The sequence below is a fragment of the Lynx canadensis genome, chromosome A3, assembly GCF_007474595.2.
Source record: "Lynx canadensis isolate LIC74 chromosome A3, mLynCan4.pri.v2, whole genome shotgun sequence".
Taxonomy (NCBI): domain Eukaryota; kingdom Metazoa; phylum Chordata; class Mammalia; order Carnivora; family Felidae; genus Lynx; species Lynx canadensis.
In genome coordinates, this window is record NC_044305.1 from 44709189 (window position 1) to 44722907 (window position 13719).

The window sequence follows — 13719 nt, forward strand, 5'->3', positions numbered from 1 at the left end:
ACTTGGAAATAAGCCAAATGATGCTTTCAATCCAAGGCTTGTATCTTTGACTTTCTGTTAACTGAGCTATTGTATATTGTACAGTTCTATAGGAACAGTGATTAGCTTTGTATATTTTTGTCCATTTGAGGTGTAAATGATTTCTGTTTGGTGGAAGAGATAACCTCAAAGGCTATGGTTTATGGCTTCATAGGACATTAACCATTTTATATCTAGCCTAGCAACCTTATTCTAACATTCCCTCATTAAAATACCTAAAGTAGCCAGCTCCTCAAGTGCAACGAATTGTTTTTATCATCTTACTGGTTGCCTCATTAATTGATGGGTTGAATAAATCTCAGACATGTGCTCATTGTATGTTTGCATTAGAATCATGATTTTACCGTTTTGAAAATTATAAATTAATACCATTATTCATAAATATTTCCTCTTTTGTCCCTTTGTTCTCTTAAGATTGTTTCTCTTTCAACTACTTTTAAATTCTGAGGTGCCTGAGTGGCTCAGTTGGTTGGGTGACCAACTTCAGCTTAGATCATGATCTCGCAGTTTGTGAGTTTGAGCCCTGCGTCGGGCTCTGTGCTGACAGCTCAGAGCCTGGAGCCTACTTCGGACTCTGTGTCTCCCTCTCTCTCTACCCCTCCCCTGCTCGTGCTCTGTGTCTCTCTGTCTCTCAATAATAAACAAACGTTAAAAATTTTGTTTTAAAAACTACTTTTAAATTCCTACAACAGTATAGAGCTTAGCTATCCAGTATGGTGGCCGTCAGCCATGTGTAGCTGTTGAGCACTTGAAATGTGCTAGTATGATTGAGATGTGCTAGAAGTGTAAAACATACACTGAATTTTAAGTATTTAGGAGGAAAAAAAGAGTGTAAAACACTTCATTAACAATGTTTATATTGATAACTTGTTAAAATGATAATTTGAGTCTGTTAGGTTAAATAAAATATATTGAAAATTAATCTTACATGTTTATTCTTTTTCTATATGTCTACTGGGAAATTACATATGTGACCTGTATTTGTGGCTCAAGTTATTTTGTTATTGGACAGCATTGATATAGAGCCTTAAGGCCTAATGTATTACTAATCCCAGGGGTATTTGCAACAGAAGGAACTAATGATTTTTATCTTAAATCTAAAGAATAAATCTTGAATTGTAATATTCTTGGTGGAAGAGAAAATTTGGAAGATAAATCAGCCACGTAATAAGCCATGTACTCCTAAGGCTGGTCCTATTCAGCATGTAAAGCAGATGTTAAGTAAGGTGGTTGTGGGATTAGCTGATAACACGTGGAAAATGCATACAGTGGTGTTGTGGCTGTTTCCATCTGGACTGTAGGGTTTGTGTTATTGGCCTTTTGGGAGTTTTCAACTCCTGAACCAAACTCATGATTCTTCTCTTCCCATTTTATGTTTGATATTCCTTCCAAGTATTTCTATTTTATTTATTCATTCACTTATTTTGAGAGAGAGCACACACATGAGTAAGGGAGGGGCAGAAAGAGAGGGAGACAGAGAATCCCATGCAGGCAGGTTCTACGCTGTCGGCACAGAGCCTTACTTACCTGACTCGGGGCTCAAACTCATGAACTGTGAGGTCATGACCTGAGCCAAAATCAAGAGTCAGATGCTTAACCAACTGAGCCACCCAGGTGGCCCTCCTTCTGAGTATTTCTAAGGCATGCGCTATCCAACAGGAGGGAGACCAAGGCACGGATGTGCAGGTGGTAACCCAAGGCTGTCTATAAAATTGCTCAGAAAACAGGAGGCACTTTCAAGCATTCCTGTCATCCTGATCTAGGTGCAAGCACCACCCTCACCAGTTAACTAGCCTCACATTTGTAGTTATCTCTAGAATTTGAAGATTTTCCCATAAACACAGGGGTACTGAGTTGAGCGGACCAATGTGTGGCTGTATGGAACAGCTGCTCATTATTGAGGCTACTTAAAATGTCTTCAGAATTTAGGGGGCAAAGTTCTTTAAAAACTTGAAAGATTTAGCCTGACAGTCATCTTCGAATCTTGCTACTTTGAGTTTCCAGCTCTCAGGTTTTCTGTATCCCAAGAGTAATATTTGATTCTGACTCTGGGAATGTTGAACAAAACAAGTCATTGGATTCATAACGTGGCATCTGCCTTCCATCCTTCAAATTCATAAGAGAATCTTTCTCTTGTGTCACTTGAATAGAGCAGCAGCTGCTGACTCAAGAGCCCTGGGGAAAGGGTGATTGTCTTTCACTTGGCATAGACACCCCCGAGGACAAGACTACTGAGTTAATAATCGATTTCACTCCCCTGCAGGCACTTCCCTGCCCATAGCCCGTTTGTGAGGGCAGGAAGATGCGCTGGATGCATTGGACTCATTTACAGTCCCTGTTTCCTTGAATAATTCTAAGCTAGGAGGACAGAAGGCAGGGAATGGAGTCAGGGAGAAAGCTTGAATGCTGCCTGAGTGTCTCATCACTTCAGACATAAAACATCACCCACAAAAGGGGGCATCTCTGAGTTTGCAGCCACCCCCAAATCCTCCCCCCCATCTCCCAACCCTGTTCTGACATAGCCTGAATGGTGACTCAGCTTTTAATCATGTGCTCTTTTCTTGTGCAGCCTTTGAACACGTTGTTCATGCACCTCTTTGTGGCCGTGGATGAATATTCTGTTGGCTGCTGCAGAGAGATTATTCGGTGAGTGGCTGGGGTCTTGCAGATGGTGACATCAGGGGGCTGGCAGGCAGCACCATAGACAAGACACGTTAATGCCAAAATGACACAAAAGAGATTGTGTGCATAGTTTAAAAATATTTCCAAAGGACATGAAATTCTTTGAGGTGCTTAATTATCTTGTAATTCATGGCTGTATTAAAGCATCAATGTGGAATAACAGTGACATTTCTGAAAGAAAACAGTTTATTTCTTTGAATCGACACTCCCTCTGACACACATCTTTACTATCATTTGAGGCAAACAGTGCAGTCATTTAAAAAAATGGATTGGGGGGGAAATAAGGGAAGAATAAAGCATCACAGGTTTGGATTTTTCTAAAAATAGTTTTCTTCAGTCTTCTCTTTAGAGATGTTTATTAACCTGACAGAATGCAGAAGCATCCTGAATAATATGGTGCATCGAAATACGATCAGTTGGGCTACTGGGTGATGGCGATGTGTCTCTGACAGCCTGCACAGACATTTGGGGGTGGTGGCCTCAGCTTTCAAGGCACTTTGTAATGTCACACCAGACCATCCAGATGCCAGGTCAAAGGTTAATGTCAGCAGAAATCTGGTGTGCCACATGAATATGGCACTCTTTATTCTCTCTACCTCTGTGGAACAGACAGAAAAGAGGCCATTTGGATTATAAGGAAAAGTAGAGAAGGAAAGGACATTGCCCTGAAGATGTTCTTGCCATTACAGGCAAGGAGCAAAGAAGCCCATGTGGATTTATGAACATCGGATGTGTTTAGTGAAGGCATTTGCCTCAAACAGGTGCCAGCTAATGGGATTACTTTATTATTAACACCTGTCCCACCCTCTCTTCCCCTTGCCAGGGCGGTGTTTAAGGCCGTGCCAGAACTACACTTCATATTTCTCATAGTGCCATCCTACATGAGCCTAGGTAAGGTCTGCTCAATTACCTCCTGTCCCCAGTCTCCAGAATGGGAAATTCATGATTAAAATGGTGCTTTTGGGAATGGGAATAAGAATGGTCTCTAGGTCCTGAATGTATAATGTGACTATTTGATTATAATAATTAAAATACAATTTCGAATGGAAGTCACACTTTGTTCTGAAGCCCTAAAGTTATTCCTTGGTAAAGTGAGGCCACATTTCTTCGTCTCTGTGGTTTAGGCTCGACTCTCATAACGGTGTTTGAACAAGTGGGGAACATTCCGAGTCTGATGTCTGATGAGGACTTTGCCGTGCACATATGTTGCAGAGAAAATCATTACCCTCAGCTGCACATTCGCAATGCCAGGTAAGGCTGAAGCAGTGCCTTTTCCTACCTGAGTTTTACATGGACGCTTACCTTATGCAGAGTTGCTAAAATGCCATTTCTTACTGTAAGTGATTAGAGCTTGGATTAAATTGTTTTATAATACCCATAAGTATTACTTCATTTGGAGATGTTTACAGTTCCCCTTGATGACATAATTTACAGGCATGAATATCTGATGAGACTCATTTGGTGCTATGTGGCCAGCAAAGTTGTGCATTTACTACTTACGGGTTTCTGAAAACACACGATCCTTGGCCCCACGCTGAGTCAAATAATTTTCAAATAAACATAAAAATGAATCTGCCTATTTAGTTTTCCCAATAGACCCCACCTCTTTTCCAACAGTCAGTGAAAGAGGATTCTTTAACATTCAGTGGGCTCCATGACATGCCCCAAAGTTTAGCAGTCTTAAGGAGATGGCAGCGGCAGAGAGTATTTTCCAAAGATGGCTACAACACCATCTTCTATCCTTCAAGCTCTCCTCCAATGTGACCTTGGAGACTGGTGTGCCAGAGAGGCTATATGTTGGTCCTGGGATCGACAGCCCCAGCTAGGCTCCCACTGACAGTCAGCATTGCCTGCTGGCCTTGTGAATGAGCCATTGTGGACACCCAGCCAGGAAGACCCCCCTTCCCCAGGAACTGGAGCCCAGCTGACATGTGACTGCAGCCACAGGAGAGACCCTAAGCAAGGACTGACCAACTGAGTCCTCCTAGATTTCTGACTCACAAAATTGTGGGCAAAATAAAAGGGTCTTTTTGAAATAAAAATGCATATGAAATCATTTCACAAAGGTGGTTGCTTGGTTTTATCAGTGGGGAATAAATTGCATCTTCTTGGGTCGATTGTTGCCATAAATTGTGGACTTCTTTAGAAAGTATTACATTTAAATTTTTAAAAGGTGAGAGCCTACTATTTACCAGGCATATACTATTATGGCATATTAAGAATTTATGGCATATTAAGAATGGCATCAGATATCTATCTTTTAAAAAAATTTTTTTTAATGTTTATTTATTTTTGAGAGAGTGAGAGAGACAGAGCACGAGCAGGGGAGGGGCAGAGAGAGAGGGAGACACAGAATCCAAAGCAGACTCCAGGCTCCAAGCTGTCAGCACAGAGCCCAACATGGGGCTTGAACTCACGGACTGTGAGATCATGACCTGACCTGAAGTCGGACGCTCAGCTGACTGAGCCACCCATGTGCCCTGATAGATCTCTATTCTGATCTTGATTAGACTACTCACCAGATGGGTTAACTGAAAAGGAGAACTTGGCCTCTTCAGGCCTCAGTTTCCTGCCTTTCAGTGGGTGTGAGGGTATTGTCTACTGCCTGGGATTGTTGCAATGAACAGATGACCTGAGGAAAATCAAGTGCTTAGCACTTCCAGTCACATATAAGTGCCCAATGAAATGAAATATTATTCTTAATGATATTATTAAGTGGCTTAGAAGAGGAAAAGACAGAGAAGGATGAAGACAGCTTCATATAAAACCTCTCTGCCCCTGCCTCCAATCTAACTATCCATCAAGGAGTAAATGTTTACATTATAAATTGTGGTGCAGTATCAGCAGTGAAATGCAGTGAACTACTTATAGATGCAATAAGGTGGGTCAATCTCAGTTCATGCTGAGTAAAAGAAGGCAGACATAGACACAAAGACTGTTGACTCCACTTATATGATGTGCAAATGGCTCATCTGTAGAGACAGAGCAGATCAGTGGTTGCCTTTAGTGGAGGAAAGAGTGAGACTGGAATTCTGGGGCAATGGTAGTGCTCTGTGTATTGATTGGTGGCTTTGCAGTTGCCAAAACTCACCCAACTTAATACTTGGGCATTTTACTATATGTTATTATACCTCAATTAAAAAAATAATTTAAAATAAATTAGGTAGCCTAATTTATTCAGTTAGCCTCTGAATCTGGTCAGAAGGGACGAGCCGGAGCTTGGTCAGAGGGACAGATTGGGCAAAGGTGTAGAGGCAGGAAGGCACCTGGAGTGTCTATTACCAGGCAGTAGGCAGTTGTGGCTGCTGTTCAAGGTGTGCAGAGCAAGAGTAGGCCACTGGATGGCCAAGGAAGAATCACAACGAGAAGCCTTTACCCTGAAGCCAGCATGCAGCACTATATGGGCTGTGTGTGAAGGATAACTGACTTTCATGTGGTCAGTGGCTTATAAGGGAGGAACAGAACAGTATGGCCAAGAAATGATTCTAGCTGGAATTCAGGCAGTGACAAGTCAAAGAGATCTGGTTGGGGCAGGTGCATGGATGCAAAGAAATGTTTGAGGGGGAAAGTTGAAAGATGAGAATGAGTTCACGGTCACTCAGGTTTTCAAGTATGGGGGGATTCACTAGCTAAAAGTAGAAATAATAGCATTAGGTGGACAGTTGGGAGGTAGAAATATAGGTCCTCTCTTGAGTGAGGAGGTCAAGAAAATAAAGGAGATTGTTTAGTTGTGGAGATTTTATTTTATTTTATTTTTAAATGTTTATTTTGAGACAGAGAGAGAGCAGACGAGGGGTAAAGAGAGAAGGAGAGAGAAAATCCCAAGCAGGCTCTGCCCTGTCAGCCCGATGTGGGGCTCAGACTCATGAACCATGAGATCATGACCTGAGCCAAAACCAAGAGTCTGCCACTCAACCAAGTGATCCACCCAGGCACCCCAGGAAGAGATTTTAAAGTGAAAAAGCAGAGGCCTATGGCAGAATTTTGAATGGTGAAAATGAGCGTGAATAAGGAAGAGAACTAGAAGAGAGGGAGAGGAGTCTTGTAGAAGTCAGACTCTTACAGTGGCAAAAGATGTAGGGAAATCAAATAATTTGAGTCCAAAAAGAGGCCATTGCATTTGGAAATGTAAAAAGATACAGATGAGTTGAATAAAATTGATAAACTTCTAGCCAAACTGACCAAGAAAAAAGAGAAAATTACCAGTATCAGAAATGAAAGAGGTGATATCACTACAGATCTTACAGACATAAAAGGATAAGGGAATACAGCTCTGTAAATTCATCAACTTAGATAAAATGGGCCAATTCCTTCAAAAACACAACCTACCAAAACTTATTTAAGGAAAAAAATTGTAAAAACTTGGAGAATTCTTCATCTATTAAAGACAAGTTGAATGAACTTTGGGTAAGAGGGAGGTGGCTGCCTGCCTTGACACTGCCCTCACCCAAGCCTCCAGCCTTAATCCTCCCCCATCCTCATTTGCTTCTCTTCTTCTCTTGTCCTTATGGCTCTGAACTCTGTCTTCCCAGGACCTGGGCCATTTCTCTCAAGCTCATCTCTTTGGTTCCTCTGTGCCGACAGTGGCCACTTAGTCACCAGTGCCTACCTCCATCTCCTTGCTTTGGGATCTGGTCTTGTCTGTCCTTGAAGGGCAGAGTTGAGTTTTGGAAATCACAATGCAGTGAACCAAATAAATGAGAGGTAAGGAAGTGAAGGCAAGGGGATATCCACTGCTCTCTAGAGAAGTTTGGTGATGAAGGAAAGCAAAGAGAAGGAGGCAGAACGTTATGCAAACAATGGAAAGTGATTCCATTTTTACTTTCCACATAGAGCATTTACTTTGCATTCTGAGATCCAGACAGCACTTGTCTAAAAAAAATATTACCAAGGAGCAAAATAAATTCAGATACACATTATCCCCTAATTTAGGACAAGAGAAAGAAAATTCCTCGTAGAAAACCATTTTTATTTACTTTTTGTATTCATAGCTAAATCGTCAACATTATAATTCTCTTTATAAAAAACCCCTTTGGTCATGAAACAAATGCTAATACAAGCCAAACACATTCTAAAGAGAAGGAATTCTGTGAGTGAAATCTTTTTTTTTTTTTTTAATAACATTAAAAAAATTTTTTTTAAATATTTATTTATTTTTGAGAGAGACAGAGACAGAATGTTAGTGGGTTAGGGGCAGAGAGAGAGGGAGACACAGAATCCGAAGCAGGCTCCAGGCTCTGAGCTGTCAGCACAGAGCCCGACACAGGGCTCGAACTTGCGAACTGTGAGAGCATGACCTGAGCCGAAGTCGGACGCCTAACTGACTGAGCCACTCAGTTGCCCCTAAAATAACATTTTTTTTTTCAACGTTTATTTATTTTTGGGACAGAGAGAGACAGAGCATGAATGGGCAAGGGGCAGAGAGAGAGGGAGACACAGAATCGGAAACAGGCTCCAGGCTCCGAGCCATCAGCCCAGAGCCCGACGTGGGGCTCGAACTCACGGACTGCGAGATCGTGACCTGGCTGAAGTCGGACGCTTAACCGACTGCGCCACCCAGGCGCCCCTAAAATAACATTTTTAATTGATTCTCTCACACCTCTCCAATCCTCCTTCCTGATTTATGAAGTTTCTCTTATAATCAGCGCAGGAAAATAGGTCCTCCTGCCCTTTAGGAAATTACATTCTTTAAATGTAAAAGTATTCACAGGTAGGCAGTTTTTTAATTATGTCATGAGAAATTTACATAAACTGGTTGCTTAAGTTCTCATAAGTAGTCTAATAATTGCTAAACTTTTGTCTTCATTCCATTTAAAAATCTCTCATTTTATTCTGCCATTTGCTAATTAGTTTGGGGGATGGGTTCATTTAATAAAACGAATTATATTTTCAAATTACAACATCTTTTCAAATGTTTATTTATTTTGAGGGGGGAGGATGCGAGGAGGGGGAGGAGCAGAGAGACAGAGAGAGAGAATGCCAAGCGAGCTCCACACTGCCAGCGCAGAGCCCAGCAGAGAGCTGGAACCCATGAACCATGAGATCATGACCCAAACCAAAATCAAGAGTTGGATGCTTAACTGACTGAGCCACCCAGGTGCCCTTAGAACATTTTTGCCAAATAAAGTTACTGGTCGCAATTTTCTATGTGAGTATGTAACTATACAGACATATGTGTATAAATAGACAGTTTTGTGGGGGAGGGTAGAGGGGAACAGCGGTTGAGAGAGGCATATTTCCGAAAGTATTTTCTTGCCTGCTTGCTTGCTTGCTTTCTTTCTTTCTTTCTTTCTTTCTTTCTTTCTTTCTTTCTTTCCTTCTTTCTTTCCTTCTTTTCTTGCTAGGTCACCAGTCTATTATAAGAGGATGTAAGTCAGGAACAGTCAGAAGAGAAGCACAGGGCAAGGTGTGAGGGAAGGGAGCGGGGCCCCTGTTCCCAAATTTCCATGCGTTTACCAACCCAGAAGCTCCATATTGTCTTAAAGTGTGTAGGCAGCATACCAAATTTGGATCTTGTCATTTTCTTGAGGAATTTTAAAGCTTAAGTACTCCAGCATAGATATTCAGCAAGATGTTTTTGTGTTATTATTTACTATTGTAATAGATAATTCTATAGAATTAATTAGAACATAAAATATCTATAGATAATTCTATATAATCTATTATAATAATTGTATATGTATCCAATACCACATCTGACATGTACAGAGGCAGCATATCTAAAAATCACCAATTTCTTTCACCTTTTAGTAAGGCAACATCTTTGTTAATCTACTCACTAACGCCCCACTTGTGATTCAGGGTGTAGGCTGCTGGAGAAAAGGTGTGGGCTGTGCCCTGCCCAGTGCTGGCTCCTAGTAAGCATGTGGAACTGGTAGTTTAGAGTTAGTCTCTCTCCTCTTCTTTCCAACCCACGTCTTTATTCCTTTCCTTCTTTTACCCTTGAAAACTTTAGGGTTACGGACTACAACCTTCCAGAGGATGAGGCTGTCCCAGCCTGAACTAAACCTTCCCGATCCCTGACCCTGAGGTCTTGCTCATTCAGCCTCTGATGGTGAAATGTCCCGCTTGCCCAGCCTACAGAAAATCTGCCAGTAGCAGATCAGAGGAGGAATATAGTCCTCATGGCAAAAAGATGACAGTGGATACTTTGTAAGGAGGAAGGGATATTTATAAAAGACAATTTAGCATATAGTGGTGAACTCATGAGGGAATGGTGACATTATGATGGTTGATATTTTTGCTTGTTGGAAGGTAGAGAAATGTGATACATTTTAAGAAGCCCTCTGTCCAAAATGTTCACATTAGAGTTTTGGTTCTAGCAGGTGTAGAATTTTAGGTAGTCAGAAAATGCACTTATGTGGATCATTTCCCTCCTTAAGGGTGCAGGAAAAAAGCCTTTTCAGAAGGTCAGATGGGCGTGGCTGTACGTGTCCTCTTAGGCTGCTTCATTTCTCTTATTTCTCCCACATTGATTTTTTGACATCTGTTTTCATCAACAGTTACTTGCACTGATAATTAATGGTGAAGAACATAGCTCTTAAGACAGTAGACCAGGGAAGGGTTTGGGATGTAATTATCCTTCTGCCATTTACCTAGCAACATGTTCAGAACCAGGGAATTAACACTGTAATCCCCAGTCCTGGTTCTTTGATTTACCCATGTGGAAAATTGTGCTATAATCTTCCCCTCTACTTAGACACTAATTATTGAAGTTACTGTTCTGTGATTTGCACAATGTTTGAAATAAAGCATGACTGCTTCTGGACATACCTTTATAATCTATAGTGGGCTTGATTAATACTCAGTGGTGGATTTGAGATGTTCTCAGACTGAGAAACTATTGGAATAGTACTTTTGGGGGAAAACCTACCTTTTTCAAGTCTTTTGGGGTGGGGGTAGGGAAGGACTTGCCAGGGAATGATTATGTGCTGTCAGTCCATGTTGTAGAATAACTAAAATGGAGTACTGCTTTTTTTGCTGATAATAAAGGCTAACCAAATTGTGTGAGCATTATTGCTATGTAAAATAGATGAAGAAAATTTAGGACTTTAAAACATAAGATTGGTCGTTTTTTAAATACTAACTTTTCACCTCTTAAAGCAATTATTTTTATTAAGCATTTGACAGCCTTATGCTTTTTTTGGAATTCACTTAAGTTGAACTTCTGAGTACTTTCATACAAATGAATTTTCTGATGCTTAGGTCATGAGAATCAAAGCACTCCAAAAGAAAGGACGGTGAAATTAGGAATTTCACCATTGGTCTTCTTGAGTCTTGGTAAGTGACCCAGCAAATAAGATCTGGTTAACAATTCAACTGGAGTGATGGCGTGCCAAGATAGACTTTTGGATCAGATCCTGGTGGTATAAACAGCAAGGGCCTCTTATTGGCCTTGAATATGCTTTGAAGTCATTTAGGGTTTAAAAATCCTCCATCATTTAAAAAATCATGACATTTTCCAAGGAGTAGAAACTAAATGGTTCTAAAATCCATCCTAAAATTCTAAAATGGAATAGGTGATTGAGAAATGATGGACTTGATTTTCTTAAAGAGACCACTAGAGGTCGCAAGAGATCTTGGAAAGAAAAAGGTGCTTTGTTTCCATATATGGGAAGAAAAAGACTGACTTGGGTTCTCCTGCCCCAAATTGACACAATGTTCATGGTAAAAGGTTGGTTTAACCAAAATACACCGCTTTCTTTAGGATTACCACTGAATTAGATTCTCTGTGAGAATCTTCATTCACTGATTTCTTAAAACATAGGCACAGATACTCTCAGGTTTGAAGAAATACAATATTTATGGCATTTAATGTAACATCAGAATCACTTTTTCAATGGTACATTTTTAAGTCTAGCTAATGAAATGCAACTCCTCTCTGGATATGGAAAATACCATCAGACAGGAGAGAAGAAGCCATGCCAATATCCTGAATAGAAAGGTGGCTCAGCCCTGCTGCCGCTGCCGTTCCAGACCTTAAGTGTGAATTTTCCATCTGTGAATTTGCAATACTTTCTTTGTGGGCAAAGAAACAATCTCCCACACTCAAAGGAAGCTAGCCTGTAGATTTTCCTCTAGGATCATAATTTTGCAGAAGAATGGTCTGGATGCTAAAGCTTTGAAACAATCTGAGGGTCTAGCCATCACCAAGAGACCATGCCAATCAGCTGGGAAAGTTCTGTGGGTTCTAGGCATCATGATGTTCATTGAAAGCCCAGCTAACTGACATAGCGGAAATGATTAGAGTTTGTCCTCCCAGGGAGCCAGAGAGAGCCACCAGGTTCCTGTCATCCCCCACCTTGCCTTCTCTTGGGTTTAGAGGACATCCATACCCCAAGTGATGTGTCCTGAGAGGCTGTTGATTTTCTTGCATTTTGGATGCTACTCCATTTTCATATGGCACATTTTTCAGAGTCTGGTGGACATTTAGGTACCTGAGCAATCAATCAGTCTCTATGGGATGGACCTTTTGTTTCCTCCAAACTAGTTAAAATAAAATATTCTAGGGGTGCCTGAGTGGCTCAGTCGGTTGAGTGTCTGACTTCGGCTCAGGTCATGATCTCATGGTTCGTGAGTTCAGGCCCCGCGTCGGGCTCTGTGCTGACAGCTCAGGGCCTGGAGCCTGCTTCAGATTCTGTGTCTCCCTCTCTCTCTGCTCCTCCCCTGCTCACACTCTGTCTCTCTCTCAAAAATAAATAAAGATTAAAAAAAAAAGAATAAAATATTCTACACTAATTACATTAACAAGTACATTGTTGCCTCCTTCAAGCCACTTCCTGAATGGAAGATATAAAAGAATGTTGGTTTTCACCCAGAAAATGGTGTCATTCCCATTGCATTTTATGTTGATAAATTATAACCTTACATAATCATAACTCCTGACATGCTCTGGGTCACAGAGGTGCTGGACATGTGGCTGTACCGTGCTAAATGAATTCATGTGAAGTCGTGGCTCTCCTATTTTCCCAGAGGCAGACAGTGCTCATTGCCTCAGAGTGCTCGAATTTAAGCATTTTACTGGATGGATTGTTTTTGGTAGCTGGGGTGTTTTGTTTCTGTAGGGCTAGACTTTGTCATATGCCATTTGAGACTCTGCAAGGCTGATGTCATACTTTATCATTAGCACTGGGGCTGATGCAAGATCATAAATTATCGATTACCCCAAGGAATGCATTTAGCAGAACAAGTTCCTCTTTATCCATTTTGGGGAGGAGCTGAAGCGAGAGACTCTTTAGAACTGCACAATTTGGTTATTTTCTTCCTATTTTCCCCAGAAGAATTTATATTGCGGTATGATCAGGGATAACTTTGTTCATAGGCTGCAGAGGGCTCATGCATAGGTGTACAGCCCTGGGGCTCTCTGAGCCTTTATTTCTGATTTTTGTATCCATGGAGTATTATTTTTGTGTCCATCCTATGTAGATAAAAGCCCATCGTACACAGTTGATCTTAGAATTTTCTATGTGACAGGTGCCTCGATTCTCTCTTTTTTTTTTTTTTAATTTTTTTTAACGTTTATTTATTTTTGAGACAGAGAGAGACAGAACATGAACAGGGGAGGGGCAGAGAGAGAGGAAGACACAGAATCTGAAACAGGCTCCAGGCTCCGAGCTGTCAGCACAGAGCCCGATGCGGGGCTCGAACTCACGGACCGTGAGATCATGACCTGAGCCGAAGTCGGACGCTTAACCGACTGCGCCACCCAGGTGCCCCAGGCTCGATTCTCTTTAAGTGACTAGGATATTGAATTATTTTTGTATTATTTACAAGTTACCTCTTTTAATATCAATGTGGAGTTTTATTTTTGGCAAAGCATTTGAAAATGGATTTCTTGGCTATTCTCTCCTACAATCTTTTTTATTTTTTTTCAAACAAGTGTCACTCAGGACTCTCTTTACAGAGAAAAGCTCCCCTCTGTTAGCAGCACTCCTTTGGCAGGTTAAGTAGGGAGATGGGTTCTGGAATGCAGTGGGGTGTGCTAGTAGGCTCTTTCAG

At 41.2% G+C, this 13719-nt stretch overlaps 1 protein-coding gene across 1 annotated transcript in view; it reads left to right on the forward strand.

Annotated features, from left to right (window-relative positions):
* Positions 1-13719, forward strand: part of CFAP61 (cilia and flagella associated protein 61) — a 273562-nt gene that overhangs the window by 10145 nt on the left and 249698 nt on the right. The window contains exons 3-5 of the mRNA XM_032592605.1: positions 2609-2685; positions 3545-3612; positions 3846-3972. Coding sequence (XP_032448496.1) covers positions 2609-2685; positions 3545-3612; positions 3846-3972 — 272 coding nt within the window. The remainder of the gene's footprint in view (positions 1-2608; positions 2686-3544; positions 3613-3845; positions 3973-13719) is intronic.